A 23,399-nucleotide genomic window follows, 5' to 3' on the forward strand; every position below is an offset into this window, starting at 1 on the left:
CAGCATCAAGAATTAGTTAACTTTAAGAACAGCATCAAGAATTAGTTAACTTTACGTAAGTGATTAAAATAAATGTTGCCGATGCCTTTTATAATTTTAATATTATTATTATAACAGATTCATGAACATACGTTTATTTTCACCAGTTGTTAAGATAATTCAGTAAACTTGTATATAACTTCCCGTCCTCGTGTATACATTATTGTATACCATTAAGGGTATAAATAACACGTAGAGTTCAGTTGAATGAAGGTATTTTATTTACATATAAAGATTGATGGATGGACAAATATATACATTATATACAAAAATAAATATTGCACACTTATGTAGGAGATCACAGATGTAGAGGGGGAGGTATATCTCGCCAAGAGCATCTGGAGGAGCGAGGACGGAACGACTCCACTACCTCACCACAGAGGGAAGGGGCAGCTTCTCTAGACTCTATTTGGCATTGTGTCATGTTTGGTGTCAAGATTGAAGATGCGTCCGGCGTCTTTATATTTCAAGTTGGGACCTGTGGAAGGAGCTGAGAGGGGCGCTGAAGCCCCCTTTGAGGCTACAGCGAGGCTGAAGATGGCGACACTGGCGCCGAAGGAGGTGGTACTCGGGTCTTGGCCGAGTGTAGTAGTGCGTGGTTGCGGAGGTTGGTGAGTTTGCTGAAGCCTTTACCACAGACGGAGCATTTGTGGGGCCACTGGCCGTTGTGGACGAACATGTGGGAGCGAAGGTCTCCCGGGGTGGGGAAGGAGCGGGTGCACAGCGAACACTTGTGTGGCTTCTCCTTGACGTGGGTCATCTTGTGGTAGTAGAGGTTGGAGGACGCCGTGAACCTCTTCCCGCACACGCCACACTGGTGAGGCTTCTCGCCACTGTGGATCCGTCGATGTGTGTTGAGTGAGGAGCTCGTCGAGAAGCCTTTACCGCACACGTCGCACGCGTGTGGCTTCTCGCCTGTGTGGGTCCTCATGTGCCGCTTGAGTAACGACGGCCGATCAAAGGCCTTCCCGCACTCCGAGCACGGCAGCATCGTCCGCTCCCGCCGCTTGGCAGGAGCCAGAGACGGAGATACTGAACTGTTTTGGACAGAAATACTGGAGGAACTGCCTGTAGACATTGCTGAGGGAGACTGTGGTGCCAGACCCATGGGTAGGCGAGGAGGCAGCCCAAACTGTAGTTGAGAACGACCTACGTGGAACATTGACGACGCTGTTGGTGAGAAAGCCGGAGCTGAGGAGGTTGACGACGCTGGTGAGGATGATGGGGAGGGAGACGATGAGGGCGAGACAGCGTCAGAGTCTCGGGACAAAGCGCTTGTGTTGGTAGGGCGAGGGGGAGGAGAGGTCAGCAGGGACCTGGACAAGTCCAGTGGCGCCTCAGCCATGATAGAATCAATGGTGCGGCGGTAGAGTGATGACCTAATAAGTGTCAGTGCCGGCAGAAGTAAGGCGTTCTCTCCGTTCATGTCCGGCAGCAGGAACGCCAGGAGTTCGCCTCCGGGCAGGATCTCTCGGACGACTTCGAATACCACGTCGCCCCGAGGACCAGCTCGCCGCCCCACCAGATTAACTTCATGGGAGTAGACGGGCGCCACCTTGAGGAAGCGAACCCAGTTACATGTCCGTCGCCCCTCCTCGTCCACGGAGTCGTAGCCGCCATACCTGGACCGCACCTGAGGAGAGATAACCATAATTAGTCACCTGTCACAACTGAGCTATGCTGTAATAATTTACACTATTTTTATCATCAACCTGTAAGACCACGACACTCGCGCGCACAACACTTGTACACAAACAAACACACACAATGAAGGTAGTCCATGAGAAGCTTAAAAAAAGACACGTTACGCTCTAGCAAGAAGTTCTGAAATCTTAGCTTAAAACCTTAAGAAGCTTACCAACAAGTCTTACACAGAGGCTTCCTTACGCCCGAGACACACCAGTAAACATGATATAACCCGGGATGAGTTCATACATGTTTCATGATGCAACACATAAAGACGCCGAACAACTCCTTCTTAAGAGGACAGTTCCTGCGGGTTCATAGGTTCTTTGTCAAGGATGTATTTACAGATCCTTAAAGTCCTACTTAAGTACTTATTTTCCTTATTAACCCGTCCCTCGCACTTGTCATTACAGAACCATTTCCTCAGGATTGTCTCTTAGCTGCAGTGTCTCTCCCTCCCCGAGGTGTCCGCCTGTCTCCTTAGGGAAGCCTCTCACGCCCTCAGTAAATTAACCTGACCCTTTACATTAACCTTGTAACCGAGTCTTTACCTGTTCCCTCCTTCCCATATTCACCTTCCTCTTGCTCCTCTTTTACAAGTCCTTATCCCTTCCTCTCATCTAGCACCGCTACCCTGCTACTTCCACTCTTCCTTCCCTTCCTCTTCCTCTCTTCCTTCCTTTCTTCTCTCCTACCATTCCTCTTCCCAGAGCCACACGGAATAAGGAGCCGTCGCCTGGGGCCGCCGCGGCAGCTTCCTGGGCAGGACATTAAGGTCAGCTCGCTAGAGAACGTGATTCACCGCCACAAGACAAAGGGACGGCCGGTCATCTCGTTCTGCTCTGGCTCGCAGCATCCGTTCCCTCGAGCCAGGTCCTCCCTGAGTTAAGTGCTCCCCCTGAGCCAGGCCTTCCCTGAGTTAAGTGCTCCCTCTGAGCCAGGTCTTCCCCTGAGCAATATCCTCCCTGAGTTAAGTCCTCCCTGAATTAACTCCCTCTGTGAGTCAAGTCCCCTTCCTTCCCCCCCTGCCGTGCCCAACCGACCGTCCCTCCTCGCCTCCTTTACTTAATTAATAATTGTGATTCAGAACTCGGCCCTCTGAGCCTCTTTACCAAATTAATGACGGTAATTCTGCGGTTCCTCCTCCATATTCATGTTTATTATTCGCACTGCGTTTCGGGTCATCGTAAATAAAGAGTTTTTGCTATTTTTTTTATCTTAACGGCAAACAAATCATTATTAGCGGAGATAATCGTCGTAAGTTTAAAGACAGACCCAAAGGTAACTTGGCTGTGAATATGACCTGCAGATGCAAATGCGTGTTCGTATCTCCTAGCGGTCTGGCCGGGAGAGATAAGAGGGAGGCGGAGAGATGGAGATCATAAGCACCTCAGCAGGTGAAGGAAGTAGATCACAGGGTTTAAACTAGGCATCAAGGGGACTATGGCAGTGGAGGTGAAGGAGACGAAGTGGAAGGGTAACTGACAGACGAAGACGGTGTAGCCAGAGAGATAGAGGGAAGATGAAAGAGAGAGAGAAAGAGAACAAAAATGAGGAGAAGGAAAGGTAACAGGAGAAGAAGGAAGAGAAAGAAGAGCAGGAGGAGCAGGGAAGGAGGATGAGATTACATTAAACCTCATCTCTAAATCACACATTACCGTCGATATGACAACAACAACGGCAGCAGCATCAAGAGTGAGGCGTGAAGGGCGGGTACCTCACAAGATACATAAAATTATAAGAAAGAAAGAAAGAAAGAAAGAAAATAAAGAGGAAAACACCAGCAAAAGACAATAACGGGGGAAACTCCCTCACTCACTTGGACCAGACTTTTATACACTTAAAAAAAAATCTTCCCGTTCTTTCAATTCAGCATAAACTCTCTTCACAGTCATGATCCTTACTACACCACTAACTCAAAAACAAAATTTATAACGTGAAGAATTACCACAGATCGTAATGTATATGTAGAGTGAGAGAGACAAAAGAAAGAGATAGAAGAATATTTGTTAAAGTCACATAACGAAACCGAGGTCGATGCTGTATGAAGGGATCGGGACGGGGTCGCTTGGAGGGTAGCCGGGAGGGACGGGCACATGACTACACAGGGCGGTGGTACTGGGTAATTGTCTGTGGTCGGTGTCCGTAGGTAGCTAGCAAAGGCTTCGTTCTCTGGGGCGTTTATTCTACTGGTAGTGGTGGTGGTGGTAGTGGTAGGTGCCGTTAGTCTGAATTACAGTATTCTCTTTTTTCTTTCATATATCTATTTTTCTCTCTCATTATCTCTAATTGTTTACCTATACCTGTAGTTTTTATCTCTCTCTCTCTCTCTCTCTCTCTCTCTCTCTCTCTCTCTCTCCCTGGTATATGAACAGTTCTGGAATAGGTCCCTGAGGCGAGCGAATATTTTATGTGTGTGTGGGTGACGCCAGCGGTCAACTCAAAGACTACACAAGTGACACGGTAGCAGCAAGTACATTAGTTTATGACTGGTATAGTGGCGGAGGTCTTCTGTTTTTGGGGTCTTGTTTTTGTTGATTAGAGACCGTTCAAAGAGATAAGACGGCTGGAGTTTATCTTGTTGCTCTCTTTCTCTCTCTCTCTCACCTTCTCCTCCCTCTAGCTTCTCCCTTCTTTCTCCTAGTTACTCCCCCATCTCACCCCCCTTCTCTCATCGTCTCCCTCCCCCTCTCTTTCTCCTCCTCCTCCTCCCTTCTCACACGCAAACTCTCTCCTCCCCGTCTCTCTCTCTCTTACGCTAAAATCCAGCAGCACCCAACAAAGCACTTAGGGTTGTGATATCAAAGTGTATAGTTTAGGTTTGGTGTGTGTGTGTGTGTGTGTGTGTGTGTGTGTGTGTGTGTGTGTGTGTGTGTGTGTGTGTGTGTGTGTGTGTGTGTGTGTGTGTGTGTTAGTGTGTGTGTGTGTGTGTTGTCGGCTCCAGGAAGGGAAACTGGATGAACCCAAAGACTTTAAGTAAGTGAGTGAGTGAGCCTCTGAATAAGCGAAATAATGAGTGACTGAATAACCGAATAAGCGAGAGAATAAGTGAATGACCCCACGAATAACTTAGTGAGAGAGAGAGAGAGAGAGAGAGAGAGAGACTTCCTGTGTTGAGAAATCTTATCCACCATCGTCACCACCACCACCACACTTTCCAGCCGTGATTATTAAAAAGAGGTTGAGTTAGACACGTTGGCTATCTTGAGACTCAGTATTATCTTACGGAAAGGGGAAGGGGGGGTAAGGGGAAGGGGTAAGGGGAAGGGGGGAGGGGGAAGAGGGGAGGGGAGGGGGAAAGACAAACATTTTTTGTGTGTATAAATTTCGTGGGGGTGAGGCTGGTGCTTTTCCCTCCCTCTTTCCTCTTAAGAGTTTAATAAGAGACAGCGAAAGTAAATGTTATTATTTTTTCAGGATTATTATTTTACTCTTGATGCATATGTGATTTACAAGACGCATATGTGACTGACAAGACACATATGTCAATTACAAGGTGCACATGTGACTTGCAACGCGCACAAGTAACTCAAACACACCAGCCTAGTGACACGTGTTGAACCTGTACCTATACCTGTGAGTACCTGGGACCTGTGACTACCTACGGCTTCACTACCTGTACTACATAATTATCCTCTCGTCTCCCTTGTATAAAATTATCAGGTACTCTTGTCGGCCTGTCGGGTAGATCGCCAAGACAATCGTTTATACTACACGTGATAACCCGATGTGATAGCCCGACGTGATAGCCCGATGGTGTTTGCTAATTGTACGTGGTGCCGTGTTAGTAATGCTTTACAGTCATGTTAATTATCTTGTTAAATGATTATGTAAATTAAATAAGGCTAAGATTAACATACGATGCGCGGTGTGGGGTGGTGTGGTGTATGGTATGCGGTGTATAGTGTATGAGTGAATGTGTTATATGTATGTATATATGTGTACTCATGTGTATTTAGCCGGAGGAATGAGTTAGCATGGCTGTATACATTGTTAATGGCGAATAAGTAATAATGTTTATATACAGTGTACATATAATCTTAGGACATGAAAGGTACTTGTAATGCCAAATGAGCTTTTCACGGTTTGTTAAGGCGTAAAATGAGTTAAGTAAAAGTGAATTTAACAAGAGAGAATTTTCCACTTAACATGGCAACTAACATTAACACAGTGGAAGGGAGGAAAATATACTGCAATTAATTCTCACGTCAATAATAACATTTCAGATGATAATTAGTGAATTTTTAGTCGGCAGAAAACATAGAGGTATTATTAGTTTTTTTATGGTAATTAGTAGAGAAATATTTCTTTAGAACATAAGTGATTTTTTTTAACATTTACTAATTAGAATAGAAATTAATATACCAAATTATAAATGATATGGATTTTTTTTATCCATATATGAAACACACACACACACACACACACACACATTAACTACTTAATTACTAAAATTTAACAACTTTGTTTATCTGAGTTAAGAGAGACTAAACACGTGTCTATATTTCTGTCTTAATAAGTCATCAAGTATTATTTTTTTAGCGAATGATAAAATTTTTTAAAAAGCTTCACTTGAAAGTTTTTAAATTTAATGGAAGAAGTGTTTTAAAACTTTATCTCCTGTTTTGTTGAAATTTTGGGATAGAAGCGTTTTAAAAGTTCAGTGAGAGTTCTTTGGAGGTGTGAGGAAATGCGTTTTCTATCGAGGAGAAATAGTATTAGAATGACTGCGTGTATTATGGTAGAGAGAGAGAGAGAGAGAGAGAGAGAGATAATCATATAGTACTTTAGAGAGAGACTTTAGAGAGACAGAGAGATAATCATATAGTACTTTAGAGAGAGACTTTAGAGAGACAGAGAGATAATCATATAGTACTTTAGAGAGAGACTTTAGAGAGACAGAGAGATAATCATATAGTACTTTAGAGAGACAGAGAGAGAGATAATCATATAGTACTTTAGAGAGAAAGAGAGAGAGAGATAATCATATAGTACTTTAGAGAGAGACTTTAGAGAGACAGAGAGAGATAATCATATAGTACTTTAGAGAGACAGATAGAGAGAGAGGAACAGAGAGAGAATAAATGTACAGTACTTTAGAGAGAGACTTTTAGAGACAGAGAGAGAGAGAGATAATCATATGGTGCTTTAGAGAGACAGATAGAGATAATCATGTAATTACTTTGAGAGAAGCTTTAGAGACAGATGAGAGATAATCATATAATTGCTGAGAGAGACTTTTAGAAGAGACAGAGGGCCAAATCATATAGTGCTTTGGGGGCTTTAGAGAGAGATAATCATATAGTACTTTGAGAGAGACTTTTGAAGACAGAGAACAATCATATAATTGCTTTTTGAGAGAGACTTTAGAGACAGAGATAAATCATATAGTACTTTAGAACCAACGAATGGATAATCATATAGTACTTTGAAGACTTTAGAAGAGATAATCATATAGTACTTTAGAGAGACAGAGATAATCATATAGTACTTTAGAGAGACAGATAGAGAGATAATCATATAGTACTTTAGAGAGACAGAGATAATCATATAGTACTTTAGAGAGACAGATAGAGAGATAATCATATAGTACTTTAGAGAGACAGAGACAGAGATTTCAGTGAGACCTATAGAGCTTTTAGTGACCTGGAGAGATGACAGTGACTAACAAGAAGAGATTGCAGTGACACTTCAGAGAGATGAGAATGAAACTTAGAGATACTGTAGCAATGTAGAGAGACACTGAGAGAGAGAGAGATATAAACTACAAGTAACTCATATTATACTAACGCTAAGAGAGACTTTAGAGGCACAGAGACAAGAGAGAGACAACAGGAGAACACTCGTGAGCGTTCAGTAGGCTGGGACCTCAACCCTGGAGTGTAAATCCCATGGAATAATTTCGTCTACAGATCCTCACAGTTCAGTCTTCCTTCAGTAGTACTCTAGAGGTTATTTAATGTATTTACCAGGAAGACTATCTAAACTACGTCTGTTGTGGGTGCGTCTACAGGTGAGGTGGGATGTGTCTTGTTCTGAACTGATGCTGCACTTCATCTCTCTCTCTCTCCCTCAGATAAACAATGTTTGGTTAAAGCACTGGTAAGAGATGGTGGTACTTACGTCCATGGGAGGGAGGTAGGGGAGAAGCGGCAGGTTGTCCGCTCTGACGGTGCCGCTGAAGGGGAGGTAGCGGGTCTGGATTGGCAGAGGGCGAGTGGCGCACACCTTGATGCAGTCCTCAGCAGGCACGAGACGGTCCAGCGGGGGCAGCGGTCGCGCCGTCACCACCAGTGAGAACTCTGCCGGCATCAACACCCGCGTCTCCATCTTCGGCTCGTCTATACTCGTCGACTTCATCTTGTAGCTCTTCACTAAGTCTCTATCTCAACACGTGGAGAGACTTAGCGAGATTTCTACCCAATAAGCGTTCCCAGAAGGGAGAGATGGACTCAAAGTCTACCACAACAACACTGTCTCTCGTCAGTAACAGGCGGACACCACTACAACTACTGCAGCTACCGTCAGCGCCGCCGCCCCACACGTCCAGTACTGTTCACTGTGACCTTCAGCGCTAGACTACCTGTTCACCTGTAATGTTCTCTAGCTTTATCCCCATACGGCCCACCTGCTCTATACCCGCTACCGATGCCCACACCCGGAGCCAGAAGGGCACGGGCAGCATCTGGATAGATGTATACGAGACATTTTCTTCCCCCGACTAACCGTGATGCTTACCTGCTCCTCTTTTAGTGAAGAGGGGCATATAATCCACGGCAAGGAAACCATTACTAGGTCTTTCTTTCCCGGAAGATGCCGTTCAGGAAATGGGCCGGCCCACCTCCCTCACGATTGGTCGCCTGAAAACTTGATGGGCCAATAAGGATGGAGTAGGAGGAGCGAGCGGCGCGCGCTGCTCACGTGTTGGCCCGTGCGTGGGGCGCCTCAGGCTGATTGGCTCCGGGCGAGGCACGACGATGCCAGTCAGTGATCAACATGTGTGCCGGGAATGATGGCTCTCATCTAACATTATTGCACCTGCCTGGGGCCCCCACCGGGAATGATGGCTCTCATCTAACATTATTGCACCTGCCTGGGGCCCCCACACAGCCCACTCACGACCCCGACCCAACCCAGCGGGGCGACCCACCCTCCCAGCTACCTCGACCCACCAGACGATGATATTTAAGTCCCAAACCTGCCTGACCTGGCCGGGGTAGAACGGGGTCCTCCCCATCCGTAGCCTCCAGTAACAATTACTAACATAACGCAGGGCAGGCGCAAGGCATTAGGTTAGAGGCCATTAGCCACATGCTCTCCCGGGGTCGGTACACACGGCGGGCCACCCTCAGCCTCCTCCCTCCTGCACCCCATGTTTACGTCTTCTGTCTACAGGTTCTTGTTTACAGTGTGCGTCTGTCTGAAGATTATGTACAGTAACTGTCTCCTCCCCGTCTTTGTTACCTATCACAGGAATCGTCTACAAGCCACTGTCTTAAGGTATGTCTACACCATACTGTCCACAGGTTGCCTACAACTCACGTTTACAGGTTGTCTAAGGTGTACTTTCTATAAGTTGCTTCTACTGGTTATGTCTACAGAGGAGTTCCGGAGATAATGTCTACAGTTTGTGTCTACAAATTTCCGGCTAATGGCTTAGGTCTACACCTTCCGTCTACAGGTCACAGTTTACAGGTCAGTCTCTACAAGTTATCGTCTACAGGTCACCATCTACCGGTCAGGCTCTACAGGTCAGTCTCTACAGGTCAGTTTTTCCAGGTTAATCTCTACAGGTCCCCGTCTACAGGTCAGTCTCTACAGGTCAGTTTTTCCAGGTTAATCTCTACAGGTCCCCGTCTACAGGTCAGTCTCTACAGGTGATGTCGACAGGGGGTAACATCTTTATAAGTGTCTAAATTAAACCAAAAACACAATATAGAAAAGGATGAACAAAATGGCGTCGGAACAACACTGAGACTCTACCATAACCAGATAAAATCAAAACCACATTAAAAGCACAGATGGTGGATAAAATGGCGTCAGAATTACACTAAGACTCGACCTTAACCAGACACGTTGATCTTTAGTTACAATGGAGATTAATTAAAGCTTTAACCCCCCCCCCCACCCCTCCTTTAAGAGACTCAGGGTGTTAGTGTTTCTCTTATGGTGTAACACATAAGACAAAACAATTAGAAGCTTCGGAGGTTAAAAATTATGGTTCATGGCGTTTAATGGCTCTATGGAAGATGCGACCGGCGCTTTAAGGAGGCTTTATCTAGCCACCATTAACCGGTCCTTCATGGTAGAAATGACCGGCAGGAGTAGGACATTGATTGCTTCATGCTCCCTCGGATCTACTCCTTGAAGCCATACTCCAATAACCTCAAGTTGTTTCTCAAGTTCTTCGGAAAGTGTTTGAGTGCTGAGTAGACAGACCTCAGGGTGTGTTTGAGTCTTAAAGTGGGTATCCAGGTGGGCATGGGTGGTCGGGTGGGTGAGTTGGATGGGTAAGGGGTGGGTTGGGTGGGATAGGTGGGTAAGGGGTGGGTAGGGTAAGGGTGGGTAAGTTGGGTGAGGAGAGGGTAGTTAAGCGGGGTTAAGGTAGTAGTTCTTCATGGATCACTAGGGACGGTCGTTAAAGACACCCGCCTGGCCATTCATAGTAGGTGGGGCGACGCGGTGGAATTAAAGACGGTCGGCAGAGAGAGATGCTCCTTAAAATATCCTTACGTCTAAAATATTCACCCCTACTTAACCTACCTACCTCCCTCCCTTCCCCTCCCACTCCTCCCTTTCTTTCTAACTTACGATAGATTCTTAACCTGGATATATGTGATAAATAACTCAAATCCCCGTATTTACTTCACGACAAGAAAGATCAATTCTCAAACATCCTTACGATAAATTTTCCCTCTAAATGACCATCTTCTTTATGCTCACTTAAACTAAACGTCAAATCTTAGTTAAGTGGTAGATATTCCACCTATAATTTAGACGTACACAAATTAGGTTTTAAAATTCCCTCTTAATAAACTACAACCTGAAGAAGTCAAATCATGTAGTGCAATGAAGGGAAACTTTACACAGAGTGACTTTTACGTGTAGCAGGTAGCTCTGTCTGTCTGACTGTTGCTTGCTTGCTTGCTTTCTTTCTTCCTATTAATTACGTTCTGTCTCTCTCTCTCTTTCTTTCTTTCTCTCTCTCTCTCTCTCTCACCACCACCAAGTTACGAGGAGGCACAGATACCAACGTCTATAAGCATCCCGGGCTAAGTCCTTCAGTCTCGCCTCCATAAACCCAGGCAAGTGTTAAATCCCCTACAGAATGATCCTTTATATCCCCTTCAGGTGGGTAGTGAGATGGCTGGGGGTTCAGATACTTTTTGTCACTCCTGCCGTTTTAGGTTGTTATTGGTGTTACGACGTTATTGGTGTGTTGTTCTGCTGTGTTAAGGATGTTATTGGTGTGGTGTTCTGGCTGCGTTGGCGACGTTATTGGTGTGGTGTTCTGCCGTGTTGGCGATGTTACTGGTTTGCGTTCTGCTGTGTTACGACGTTATTGGTGTGTTCTGCTGTGTTGGCGACGTTATTGCTGTGGTGTTCTGCCGTGTTTAGGATGTTATTGGTGTGTTACGATGTTATTGCTGTGGTGTCTCTGCTGTGTTATGACGTTATTGGTCGGTGTTCTGCTGTGTTACGATGTTATTGCTGTGGTGTTCTGCTGTGTTTAGGATGTTATTGGTGTTGGCTGATGTTATTGCTGTGGTGGTTCTGCTGTGTTGATGTTATTGCTGTGGTGTTCTGCTGTGTTAAGGATGTTATTGGCGTGTTGTTCTGCTGTGTTAAGGATGTTATTGCTGTGGTGTTCTGCTGTGTTTAGGATGTTATTGCTGTGGCTGTGGTGTTCTGCTGTGTTAAGGATGTTATTGGCGTGTTGTTCTGCTGTGTTAAGGATGTTATTGCTGTGGTGTTCTGCTGTGTTTAGGATGTTATTGCTGTGGTGTTCTGCTGTGTTAAGGATGTTATGGCTGTGTTGTTCTGCTGTGTTAAGGATGTTATTGGTGTGTTGTTCTGCTGTGTTAAGGATGTTATTGCTGTGGTGTTCTGCTGTGTTAAATTATGTTATTGCTGTGGTGTTCTGCTGTGTTGAGGATATTATTGGTGTGTTGTTCTGCTGTGTTGAGGATGTTATTGGTGTGTTGTTCTGCTGTGTTAAGGATGTTATTGGTGTGTTGTTCTGCTGTGGGATGTTATTGCTGTGTTGTTCTGCTGTGTTGGATGTTATTGCTGTGTTGTTCTGCTGTGTTAAGGATGTTATTGGTGTGTTGTTCTTAACAGTGTTAAGGACGTTATTGGTGGTATTGTTCTGCTGTGTTAAGGATGTTATTGGTGTGTGTTGTTCTGCTTGTGTTAAGGATTTTATTGGTGTGGTGTTCTGCTGTGTTAGGATGTTATTGCTGTGGTGTTCTGCTGTGTTAAGGATGTGTTATTGGTGTGGTGTTCTGCTGTGTTGGGATGTTGTTGTGGTGTGTTGTTCTGCTGTGTTGGGATGATGTTATTGGTGTGAGGTGTTCTGCTGTGGTAAGGATGTTATTGGTGTGGTGTTCTGCTGTGTTAAGAGGATATTGTGGTGTGGTGTTCTGCTGTGTTAGGATGTTATTGGTGTGGTGTTCTGCTGTGTTGGGGATGTTATTGGTGTGGTGTTCTGCTGTGTTAAGGTTGTTATTGGTGTGTTGTTCTGCTGTTAGGACGTTATTGGTGTGGTGTTCTGCGCTGTGTTAGGATGTTATTGGTGTGGTGTTCTGCTGTGTTAAGGATGCTATTGCTGTGTTGTTCTGCTGTGTTAGGATGTTATTGGTGTATTTGTTCTGCTGTATTGGGATGTTGTGCTGGCGTTCTGCTGTGTTAGGATATTATTGCTGTGTTGTGCTGTGTTTAAGGATGTTATTGGTGTGTTGTTCTGCTGATGAGACGTTATTGGTGTGGTGTTCTGCTGTGTTAAGGATGTTATTGGTGGTGCTGCTGTGTTAGGATGCTATTGCTGTGTTGTTCTGCTGTGACAAGGATGTTATTGGTGTGTTGTTCTGCTGTGTTAGGATGTTATTGCTGTGGTGTTCTGCTGTGTTAGGATGTTATTGCTGTACAGTGTTCTGCTGTGTTAGGATGTTATTGCTGTGGTGTTCTGCTGTGTTAAGGATGTTGTGCTGTGTGTTGTTCTGCTGTGTTGGGTGTTATTGGTGTGGTGTTCTGCTGTGTTGGGATGTTATTGGTGTGATGTTCTGCTGTGTTAAGGATGTTTATTGGTGTGTTTCTGCTGTGTTAAGGACGTTATTGGTGTGGAGTGTTCTGCTGTGTTGGGACGTTATTGGTGTAGTGTTCTGCTGTGTTAGGACGTTATTGCTGTGTTGTTCTGCTGTGTTAAAGGGATGTTATTGGTGTGGTGTTCTGCTGTGTTAGGATGTTATTGGTGTGTTCTGCTGTGGGACGTTATTGGTGTGTTGTTCTGCTGTATTGGGACGTTATTGGTGTGGTGTTCTGCTGTGTTAAGGATGTTATTGGTGTGGTGTTCTGCTGTGTTAAGGATGTTATTGGTGTGTTGTTCTGCTGTGTTAAGGACGTTATTGGTGTGATGTTCTGCTGTGTTAAGGATGTTATTGGTGTGGTGTTCTGCTGTGTTAAGGACGGTATTTGGTGTGGTGTTCTGCTGTGTTAGGGACGTTGACAAGATTGTGGTGTTCTGCTGTGTTGAGGATGTTATAGGTGTAGTGTTCTGCTGTGTTAAGGATGTTGTTATTGGTGTGGTGTTCTGCTGTGTTAAGGACGTTATTGCTGTGTTGTTCTGCTGTGTTAAGGATGTTATTGGTGTGGTGTTCTGCTGTGTTAGGATGTTATTGGTGTGGTGTTCTGCTGTGTTAAGGATGTTATTGGTGTGGTGTTCTGTATTGTTAGGATGTTATTGGTGTGGTGTTCTGCTGTGTTGGATCAGTATTGCTGTGGTGAATTTCTGCTGTGTTAGGATGCCATTGCTGTGTTGTTCTGCTGTGTTAAGGATGTTATTAGATTGTGTTGCTCTGCTGTGTTAGGATGTTATTGGTGTGTTGTTCTGCTGTGGTACAAGGACATGATTGTGGTGTGTGGTGTTCTGCTGTGTTAGGATATTGGTGTGGTGTTCTGCTGTGTTAGGATGTTATTGGTGTGTTGTTCTGCTGTGTTAGGACGTTATTGGTGTGTTGTTGTTCTGCTGTGTTAAGGATGTTATTGGTGTGGTGTTCTGCTGTGGGATGTTATTGCTGTGTTCTGCTGTATTAGGATGTTGTGCTGTGTTGTTCTGCTTGTGTTAAGGATGTTATTGAGTGTGTTGTTCTGCTGTGTTATGGACGTTATTTGATTGTGTTGTTCTGCTGTGTTAAGGATGTTATTGATTGTGTTGTTCTGCTGTGTTAAGGATGTTATTGGTGTGTTGTTCTGCTGTGTTAGGATGTTATTGGGTGTGGTGTGCCTGTGTTAAGGATGTTATTGGTGTGGTGTTTCTGCTGTGTTAGGGATGTTATTGCTGTGTTGTTCTGCTGTGTTAGGATGTTATTGGTGTGTTGTTCTGCTGTGTTAAGGATGTTATTGCTGTGGTGTTCTGCTGTGCCCATGCCTGTTATTGCTGTGTTATGGATGTTATTGCTGTAGAGTTCTGCTGTGTTATTCCTGTTATTGGTGTACTAAATGGGTAATTGCTGTTACTGTTGAGGATGTTGGTGTGGTTGCAGCTGCTGTTACTGCTGTGATTTCTTCTTCCTGCGATTACCGCGCTGTTATTACTCTTCTTACATCTCTTTACTCCTGCTGTTAAATGTTATTGCTGTGCCTTCTGTTGTTTCCCAGGTGTTAATCTCACTGCCACTGAGTCATAAACAGCTGCTGTTAATCTCGCTGCACCTGGCTGTTGTCCCGCTGTTGTTGAAGCTGTCGACACCTTTTTGGCAGCTGTCCATCCTCCATCAGCTGTCAGTATCTACGGTCGCTATTGCTGTCGTTAAGGCGGCTTGAAGCTGTTACTGTTGATGTTAAATAGCCACGCTGTTGTCTGTTAATAGCTGCTGTCTTAATGGCTGTTGTTGTTGTTCTTCATTTTCTTGTTCTTCTCCTGGGGCCTATGAACTCTGGGGCCTATTAGCACCAAGGGCCTATTAGGAAAGGGACCGATTAAGACTGGAGCCTATTAGCACCAAGGGCCTATTAGCACCAAGGGCCTATTAGCACCAAGGGCCTATTAGCACCAAGGGCCTTACGAATGGGACCAATTAAGACTGGAGCCTATTAGCACTAAGGGCCTATTAGGAAGGACCGATTAAGGCTGGGGCCTATAATAGACTCTAGGGCCTATTAGCACTAAAACCCATTAGAACTAGTTACCTATTAGGACGGGGGGAGGAGACCTATTAGATCAAGTGGCCGATTTGAAAATGGAGAAGCCAGTCAGCCAGTCACCTTTCCGTGCCTGACACCCACACAATCTTCCAGTCACTAACAGTTGATCCTGTCATGTTCCAGTCACTTGCTACTGTTGTCACATCATTACAGTTTGATGAATAAACTGTTAACTGTTACCGTTTTAACTGTATTAGTTTGGCGGTCAATAATATTAAGAAGAGATAATAGAACGAAGGATTTAATCAAAGTATGTTAACCTAAGCTAACCTAACATAACCTACTTAATCAAACCCAAGCAGCCAAGCTGCCGAAGCCAGCCAGCCAAGCCAAGCCAACCCAAAGCCAAGCCACCCAACCCAAACCCAACCCAACCCAAGCCAAGCCAAGCCAAGCCAACCCAACCCAACCTAATCTAAACCAATCCAAGTTAAGCTAATCCTCCTTAATTCAACTTAACGAACGAAGACGTTATTATGTAAATATATATGATCTTAGAATACTGGTATTTTCTTCACACTCTGCTTCTTGCTTAGTGGCTCATGACGGGAGGGAGAAAAAACCAACACACACAGGAAATATGCTTGTAAAAATATGCAAAAGCGTGCACCACGAAAGTTGCATTGCCTGAGGGGGTGCTACAGGGGAGAGAGAGAGAGAAACTTATACGCTACAATAAATAACATGAGAAAAAGAGAGAGAGAGAGAGAGAGGAGAACACACACACACACACACACACGCACACACACACACACACACACCGCGCGCGCGCACACACACACACACACACACACACACACACACACACACACACTACAATACATAACAGTTACTCTTGAAGCGCCTCGTTAACAAGGCTCAGGGACTCTTCTCTCGCGCGCGCACACGCACACACACACGCGCCCACACACACACACACACACACACACACACACACACACACTTCCGCATCGAAGCGGCTCCACAAAGATTAAATGCAAACCACTTTCTAACTGCAGACTCTCGCTTGGGTCGAACGGTAGCTCGAAGCAGCGTGTCGACCCCGTAAACATTGTCTTTACCTTGGGCAGCGATTAGCTTACCTCGCTTACCTGTGCGGGTGTTGTTTTTTTAGGGAGAGAGAGGAGAGGAGAGGAGAGGAGATGAGAGGAGGGGAAAGGAGAGCGGGAGGGAGATGAGAGGAGAGGAGTGGAAGGAAAGGGGAGGGAGAGGAGAGGAGATGGAGAGGAGAGGAGGGGAAAGGGAAAGCGGGAGGGAGAGGAGAGGAGTGGGGAAAGGGAGAGGGGAGGGAGAGGAGAGGAGAGGAGAGGAGGGGAAAGGGAGAGGAGAGGAGAGGAGAGGAAAGGGAGAGGAGAGGAGAGGAGAGGAGAGGAGAGGAGAGGGAGGGGAAAGGAGAGGAGAGAAGAGGAGTGGGAAAGGGAGAAGGGGAGGGGGAGAGGGAGAGAGGATGAGAGGAGAGGAGGAAAGGGAAAGGGGAGGGAGAGGAGAGGAGATGAGAGGAGAGGAGAAATGGAGAGCGGGAGGAGAGGAGGAGGGAAAGGGAGAGCGGGAGGGAGAGGAGAGGAGGGGAGAGGGAGATGAGAGGAAAGGAGTGGGAGGAAGGCAGGAAGCAGACAAGATGAGTAAATATGTTTGTGTTTTTATGAATGTGGTGTGTGTGTGTGTGTGTGTGTGTGTGTGTGTGTGTCTTGATGTTGAAGGGGTAGTAGTAGTAGTAGTAGTAGAGTAGTAGTAAATAAGATCCGTAGGTCCATTACAACAGATCGGCAGCACTGCCAAATGACATGTTGCAGCAACTATTGCTGCAGGTTCAAAAAATTTGACAAAAAAGTAGCTATAGCGCGGGAGGTGGCCGCCTCGAACTGGTTAACTACGTTACCGATAAGGGCAAATGGTTTCAGCCTTAAAAAACAAGAATTTACAGATGCCATTGCTCTAAGGTACGGTTGGCCAGTAGATGGTTTGCCCTCCCAATGCGTGTGGCTCTTCCTATGATGGTGATCACGCCATGGTCTGCAAGAAGGGGGCTTCATATGCATGAGGCATGACGAGGTAAGGATCTCACAGCAAATATGTTGAAGGAAATCTGCCGGGACGTCATGGTAGAACCGACCTCCTTCCATTGGATGGCGAGATCTTCCAACACAGGACTTCAAACACATCTAACGAAGCCCGTGTGGACGTCAGTGCTCGAGGATTCGGACGGACAACGAGCTTTCTTCGACATCAGGATTTTTGATCCCATGGCCGCTTGTCACCGTAACCTAGCTCTCGATGCTGCACATAGGAGGAATGAGAACGACAAGAGAAGGGCATATGGGGAGAGAATTCAAAACGTTGATCAGGGCAGCTCACTCTCAGTGTTCACAACCCCGTGATGTGGGCCCAAGTGCAAGATGTTTCTACGCCAGACTCGCGGAGTTGATCTCCGAACAGAAGCAGCAGCCCGAAGTTATGTTACAGCCTGATGAGATGTCGACTGTCCTTTCTCCTTTCGGTCGGCTTTTGCTTCGCCTCAGGGAACGAGAGCTTCTGCCCCTACTCCACAACTGCTGCCGATATTGACTATGAGGCTACAGTCACTGAATGCCTGCATAGATTCCGGCTCAACTAATTTAACACAGATAGGATAGCTTATTATGTATTAGGATATTTAATATTAAGGTAAATAAATGGTGGCGAAGGTGTGGCTATTGGGGAGGCTGGAGGCCACGAAAAAAAAAAAAAGTAGTAGTAGTAGAAATAAAACAAAACTAAGGTATTAATTAATTACACTTGCTTGCGTTTGTTTGTGTGGAGAATCAAAACAAAACAAAACAAAACAATTCTTTAACTCATTAGTTGAGGAGAAGAAAGTTGCTTGAGTGAGATGCACAGGTGAGGAGATCCAGGTACAGGTAATTAACGTGTTTTGATATGGTTTAATAGTTCACACCTGTGTTCTCTCAACCAATCAAGAGACGCAACCTGGGATGATGCCATTATGTCAATAACGTGACGCAGACAGACAGACAGACAGACAGACAGAGCCGTCAACACTGTGATACATCAGAGGTTTGCAGTGGATATTATGGACAGGTACTTTGTCTTATTGGGTGCGTTAAAGAATGTGTTACCTGTGTCTAGTAGTCACCTGTAGCTAATATATAAGTTTACAGGTGTAATCTTGTGTCTTATTAGCATGCGCGCATACACACACACACACACACACATACATATATACATGCTCACACACACACACACACACACACACACACACATATATATACACACACACACACACACACAACATCGTGTCCTATAAACTCAGAAGAAGAATTTAACTTTCAGAAGCCATTTACAACTGCACCATATTTGCATATTAAAACGAATGCAAAGTTAAGTTAGTTTGTTTTTCTTGTGTGTGTGTGTGTGTGTGTGTGTGTGTTGTGTACGGTGGGGTATTAAGGGGAGGGAAATAATGTATGAGATGATTTGAGGAGAGAGGGGGAAGTGGGGGGAGGGGAGGAGAGGGAGGAGAGAGAGGGGAGGAGGAGGAGAGGAGGAGGGAGGAGAGAGGAAGGAGGGAAAGGGAAGGGCAGGAAGGGATAAATTGTTAAACCATTAGTATGAGAATTTTACTCTCAGTCAGTCAGTCAGGCAGTCAGTAAAGGCATTCATATAGCTGAAACGGAGCTAAAAGACTGAACGCCTCAAGGACAACCAGAAGAACAGTGTCTTGAGGAACAAACTCGAAGACGACCATTACCCCTGCTACTTCGAGGACGATAATAACCCTGCTACTTCGAGGACGATAATAACCCCTGCTACTTCGAGGACGATAATAACCTGCTACTTCGAGGACGACAACCCCTGCTACTGAGGACGATAATAACCCCTGCTACTTCGAGGACGACACAATCCCCTGCTACTTTCGAGGACGATAATAACCCCACTTCGAGGACGATAATAACCCTGCTACTTCGAGGACGATAATAACCCCTGCTACTGAGGACGACAATAACCCCACTTTGAGGACGACAATAACCTCACTTCGAGGACGACAATAACCCTGCTACTTGAGGACGACAATAACCTCTGCTACTTCGAGGACGACAATAACCTCTACTTGAGGACGACAATAACCTCTGCTACTTCGAGGACGACAATAACCCTGCTACTTCGAGGACGACATAACCTCCTACTTGAGGACGACAATAACCCCCATTGAGGACGACATAACCTCTGCTACCGAGGACGACAATAACCTCTGCTACTTGAGGACGACAATAACCCCTGCTACTTGAGGACGACAATGACCTCTTGCTACTGAGGACGACAATAACCTCTGCTACTGAGGACGAATAACTCTGCTACTTGAGGACGACAATAACCTCTATACTTGCGACGACAATAACCTCCTACTTGAGGACGACAATAACCCTGCTACTTCGAGGACGATAATAACCCTGCTACTTGAGGACGACAATAACCCTCTGCTACTTGAGGACGACAATAACCCTCAACATTGGAGGACGACAATAACCCTGCTACTTGAGGACGACAATAACCCTGCTACTTCGAGGACGATAATAACCTCTACTATTTCGAGGACGACAATAACCCCTGCTACTTCGAGGACGACAATAACCCCTACATTGAGGACGATAATAACCTCTACTATTCCGAGGACGACAATAACCCCTGCTACTTTCGAGGACGACACTACCTCGCCTCACTACAAAGACGACTGGGCAAAAACATTAATACCTATCCTCGAGGTTAGGGGATAGTTAACCACTAGTTAGAGCGGCTAGTTTATCTATGCAGTATAGTTACACAATTAGCATTTACTTGTTATTGTTTTTGGGGGAGGGGGGAGAAAGGTAATTACTTAGTTGCGTGGTTTAATGACTACTTGTTCTTAAAATGGCTGTCTGTGTTTACGTGGTAGTTATAGTGACTAAGTGATTATCTAACTGCTTGCTTGGTACTTCAAGAGTAAATGATTGGTTGGGGTCAATTACTTCCCCCTCTCTCTCTCCCTCCTTACTCCTCTCTCTATCTCCCTCCCCCTCTCCTTTTCTCCTCTCTGTCTTCTACTTCTTACCCTGTCCCATCTCCCCTTCCCCTTTCTCCCTTCTCCTGTCCCCTTATTTTTAAAGAACCTAACCTAACCTAACCTGACCTGACCTAACCTGACCTGACCTGACCTGACCTAACCTGACCTAACCAACCTGACCTGACCTAACCTGACCTGACCTAAATTAAATTTTTCCTCTTTAACTAACCTAATCGTATAGACTGATGCCGATTTCAATTAGGATCTATGAGGACTGAGGTCTATTAGGACTGGGGTCTATTAGACTGGGGTCTATTAGGACTGGGGTCTATTAGGACTGGGGTCTATTAGACTGGGGTCTATTAGGACTGGAGGTCTATTAGACTGGGGCCTATTAGGACTGGGGTCTATTAGACTGGGGTCTATTAGGACTGGGGCCTGGAGCTAGACTGAGTCTGATTAGACTGGGGTCTATTAGGACTGGGGTCTATTAGACTGGAGTCTATTAGGACTGGGGTCTATTAGGACTGGGGTCTATTAGGACTGAGGTCTATTAGGACTGGGGTCTATTAGGACTGGGGTCTATTAGGACTGGGGTCTATTAGGACTAGGGTCTATTAGGACTAGGGTCTATTAGGACTGGGGCTCCATTAGGACTGGGGTCTATTAGGACTGGGGTCTATTAGGACTGGGGTCTATTAGGGACTGAGGCCCAGGACTAGGGTCTATTAGGACTGGCCTATAGGACTGGGCTCCAAGGACTGGGGTCTATAGGGACTGGAGGTCTATTAGGACTAGGGTCTATTAGGACTAGGGTCTATTAGGACTAGGGTCTATTAGGACTGGGTCTATTAGGACAGATCTATTAAGAGATATTATGATAAAAGACAAAATTGAAGTCTCTCCTCTTTCTATTATAAGGGGTCACAGAGAGAGAGACACTGTACTATCTCTAACACTGACGATACTCTCACTAACACTGACGATACTCTCACTAACACTGACATTCTCACTAACACTGACGATACTCTCACTAACACTGACGATACTCTCACTAACACTGACGATACTCTCACTAACACTGACGATACTCTCACTATCTCTAACACTGACGATACTCTAACACTGACGATACTCTCACTAACACTGACGATACTCTCACTAACACTGACGATACTCTCACTATCTCTAACACTGAGGAGACAAGAGCTGTAAGACCGCCATTGTAATTCCATCAGGCAGTCAGGGGCTCAGAGCATGTACAGCAGCTGCCAAAAACTACATTTCTTTCACGCAGCAGAAGTCGCAGAAGAACCTGGCATACGCAGGGACCCACCCAACCCACCCGCTCACCCGCCTTCACGTCTCCGAATAAAAAATTGAAAAAAGAAGCAAAATCCACTCTAAATGCGGGTATGAGACTCGCTGATAGGTCCATGTTCCTAGTTAATGATGGTCAATCTTGTCCAGGTTATAGAGTTAAAATTTGACAAAGTTCATTATTATTAAACTTCATCTTCAGGTTTAGAATAACTTATTTTAACTTAGAGGGTTTTTAACTATTGGATGACAAGTTGTGACGTCATAGAGGATAAGACCCAATCAGAGACGGACCCCTTGTATGCATACGTTTGAATTCAACCTCATCTCCTCCCACGTTGCAGTAATGGTTGTGCAAATAGTTAATCTTTTTTTTTTACTTTTTCTTTCTGGCAATTAACCACAGATGATCTAGTGATAACCGTTCACTGCGATCGGCCGATAAAACCTCTGGGGGGCCAGGAGGTGAGACGTGCGCGGAACGTAGATGTGGGAGGTGATAACTATGTGGTGGTGAGGGAGAGAGGGGGAGGTGGAGGAGGGAGAGAGGGAGGAAGGGGAGAGGGAGGAAGGGGAGAGGGGGAGGAAGGGAGTGAAGGAGGTAGGAAGGGGAGAGGGGGAGAGAAGGAGGGAGGGAGAGAGGGCGGGGAGGAGTGAGAGAGAGGTAGGAAGGGGAGGGGGGAGAGAAAGGGAGGAAGGAGAGAGGTAGGGATGGAGGAGAAAGATGAAGACAAGGAAGGAGGGAGGTAGTGGGGTTAGCTGGAGGTATTAGATCTCTTGACCGAATTTCCGACACCATTTATGTTTTTTTTTTCGTCAGCAAAAGATTACCCGAGGGAGTGTTCGTCTGGCCAGAGTATGTATGTATGTATGTATGTATGTATGTATGTATGTATGTATGTATGTATGTATGTATGTATGTAAGTAATGTATAGATGTATGTATGTATGTACTTATACACACACATACATACAAAGTAATCGAATAATCCCTATACACCTACAATGATTAACAATTTAGCTGTTCTGTCTGTCTGTCTGTCGTACCTTTCATTCCTTCATTTACAGCAAACAATCTCATTCCTCCTCCCCACCTCCTTCTCCTCCTCCTCCTCCTCCTCCTCTTCTTCCTCCTCCTCCTCCTCCTCTTCCTCCTCCTCCTCCCTCTTCTTCCTCCTTCTTCTTCTCCCTCCTCCTCCTCCCTCTTCCTCCTCCTCCTACCTCCTTCTCCTCCTCCTCCTCCTCCTCCTCCTTCTTCTCTTCCTCCTCCACCTCCCTCTTCCCCCTCCTCCCACCTCCTCCTCCTCCTCCTCCTCCTCCCTCTTCTTCTCCTCCTCCCTCTCTCTTCTTCCTCCTCCTCCTCCCTCCTCCCCTCCTCCCTACCTCCCTCCTCCTCCCCTCCCTCTTCTTCCCTCCTCCCTCCTCCCTCCTCCTCCTCTCTCTTCCTCCTTCTCTCCTCCTCCTCCCTCTTTCTTCTTCCTCCTCCTCCCTCTCTTCTTCCTCCTCCGCCTCCCTCTTCTTCCTCCTCCTCCTCCCCCTCTCTTCTTCCTCCTCCTCCTCCTCTTCTTCCTCCTTCCTCCTCCTTCTTCCTCCTCCTCCTCCTCCTCCTCACAGCACCTCCAGACAGAAGATTTAATCAGTAAAGCTTCTCACTCACTTCACTCTGAGTCTTAATAGCCTCAGGGAAGTAGAGGCTATATGAGTATCTATCCTGCAGCGTGTTGACGAGAGAGAGAGAGAGAGAGAGAGAGAGAGAGAGAGAGAGAGAGAGAGATGCACAATATTAATTTCTTTATAAACTGTCAAATAAGAAACTTTAAGGACAATTAGAAAAATTCAATATCAATAATTAAAAAAAAACAATAAAAACAAGGAAAATTAAATAAACTCAG

At 45.6% G+C, this 23,399-nt stretch overlaps 1 protein-coding gene across 1 annotated transcript; it reads right to left on the minus strand.

The window, feature by feature from the left end:
- Positions 1 to 243: 243 nt before the first annotated feature.
- LOC121863164 (zinc finger protein 70-like) lies at positions 244 to 8,375 on the minus strand. Its single transcript, XM_042361650.1, has 2 exons — positions 7,849 to 8,375; positions 244 to 1,672 (listed from the first exon to the last, which is right to left on the minus strand). Exons 1-2 carry the CDS (start codon positions 8,083 to 8,085, stop codon positions 560 to 562), a joined length of 1,350 nt encoding a protein of 449 aa, XP_042217584.1. The 5' UTR covers positions 8,086 to 8,375; the 3' UTR covers positions 244 to 559.
- Positions 8,376 to 23,399: the final 15,024 nt, after the last annotated feature.

The sequence above is a fragment of the Homarus americanus genome, unplaced genomic scaffold (assembly GCF_018991925.1).
Source record: "Homarus americanus isolate GMGI-L3 unplaced genomic scaffold, GMGI_Hamer_2.0 scaffold16558, whole genome shotgun sequence".
Lineage (NCBI taxonomy): Eukaryota > Metazoa > Arthropoda > Malacostraca > Decapoda > Nephropidae > Homarus > Homarus americanus.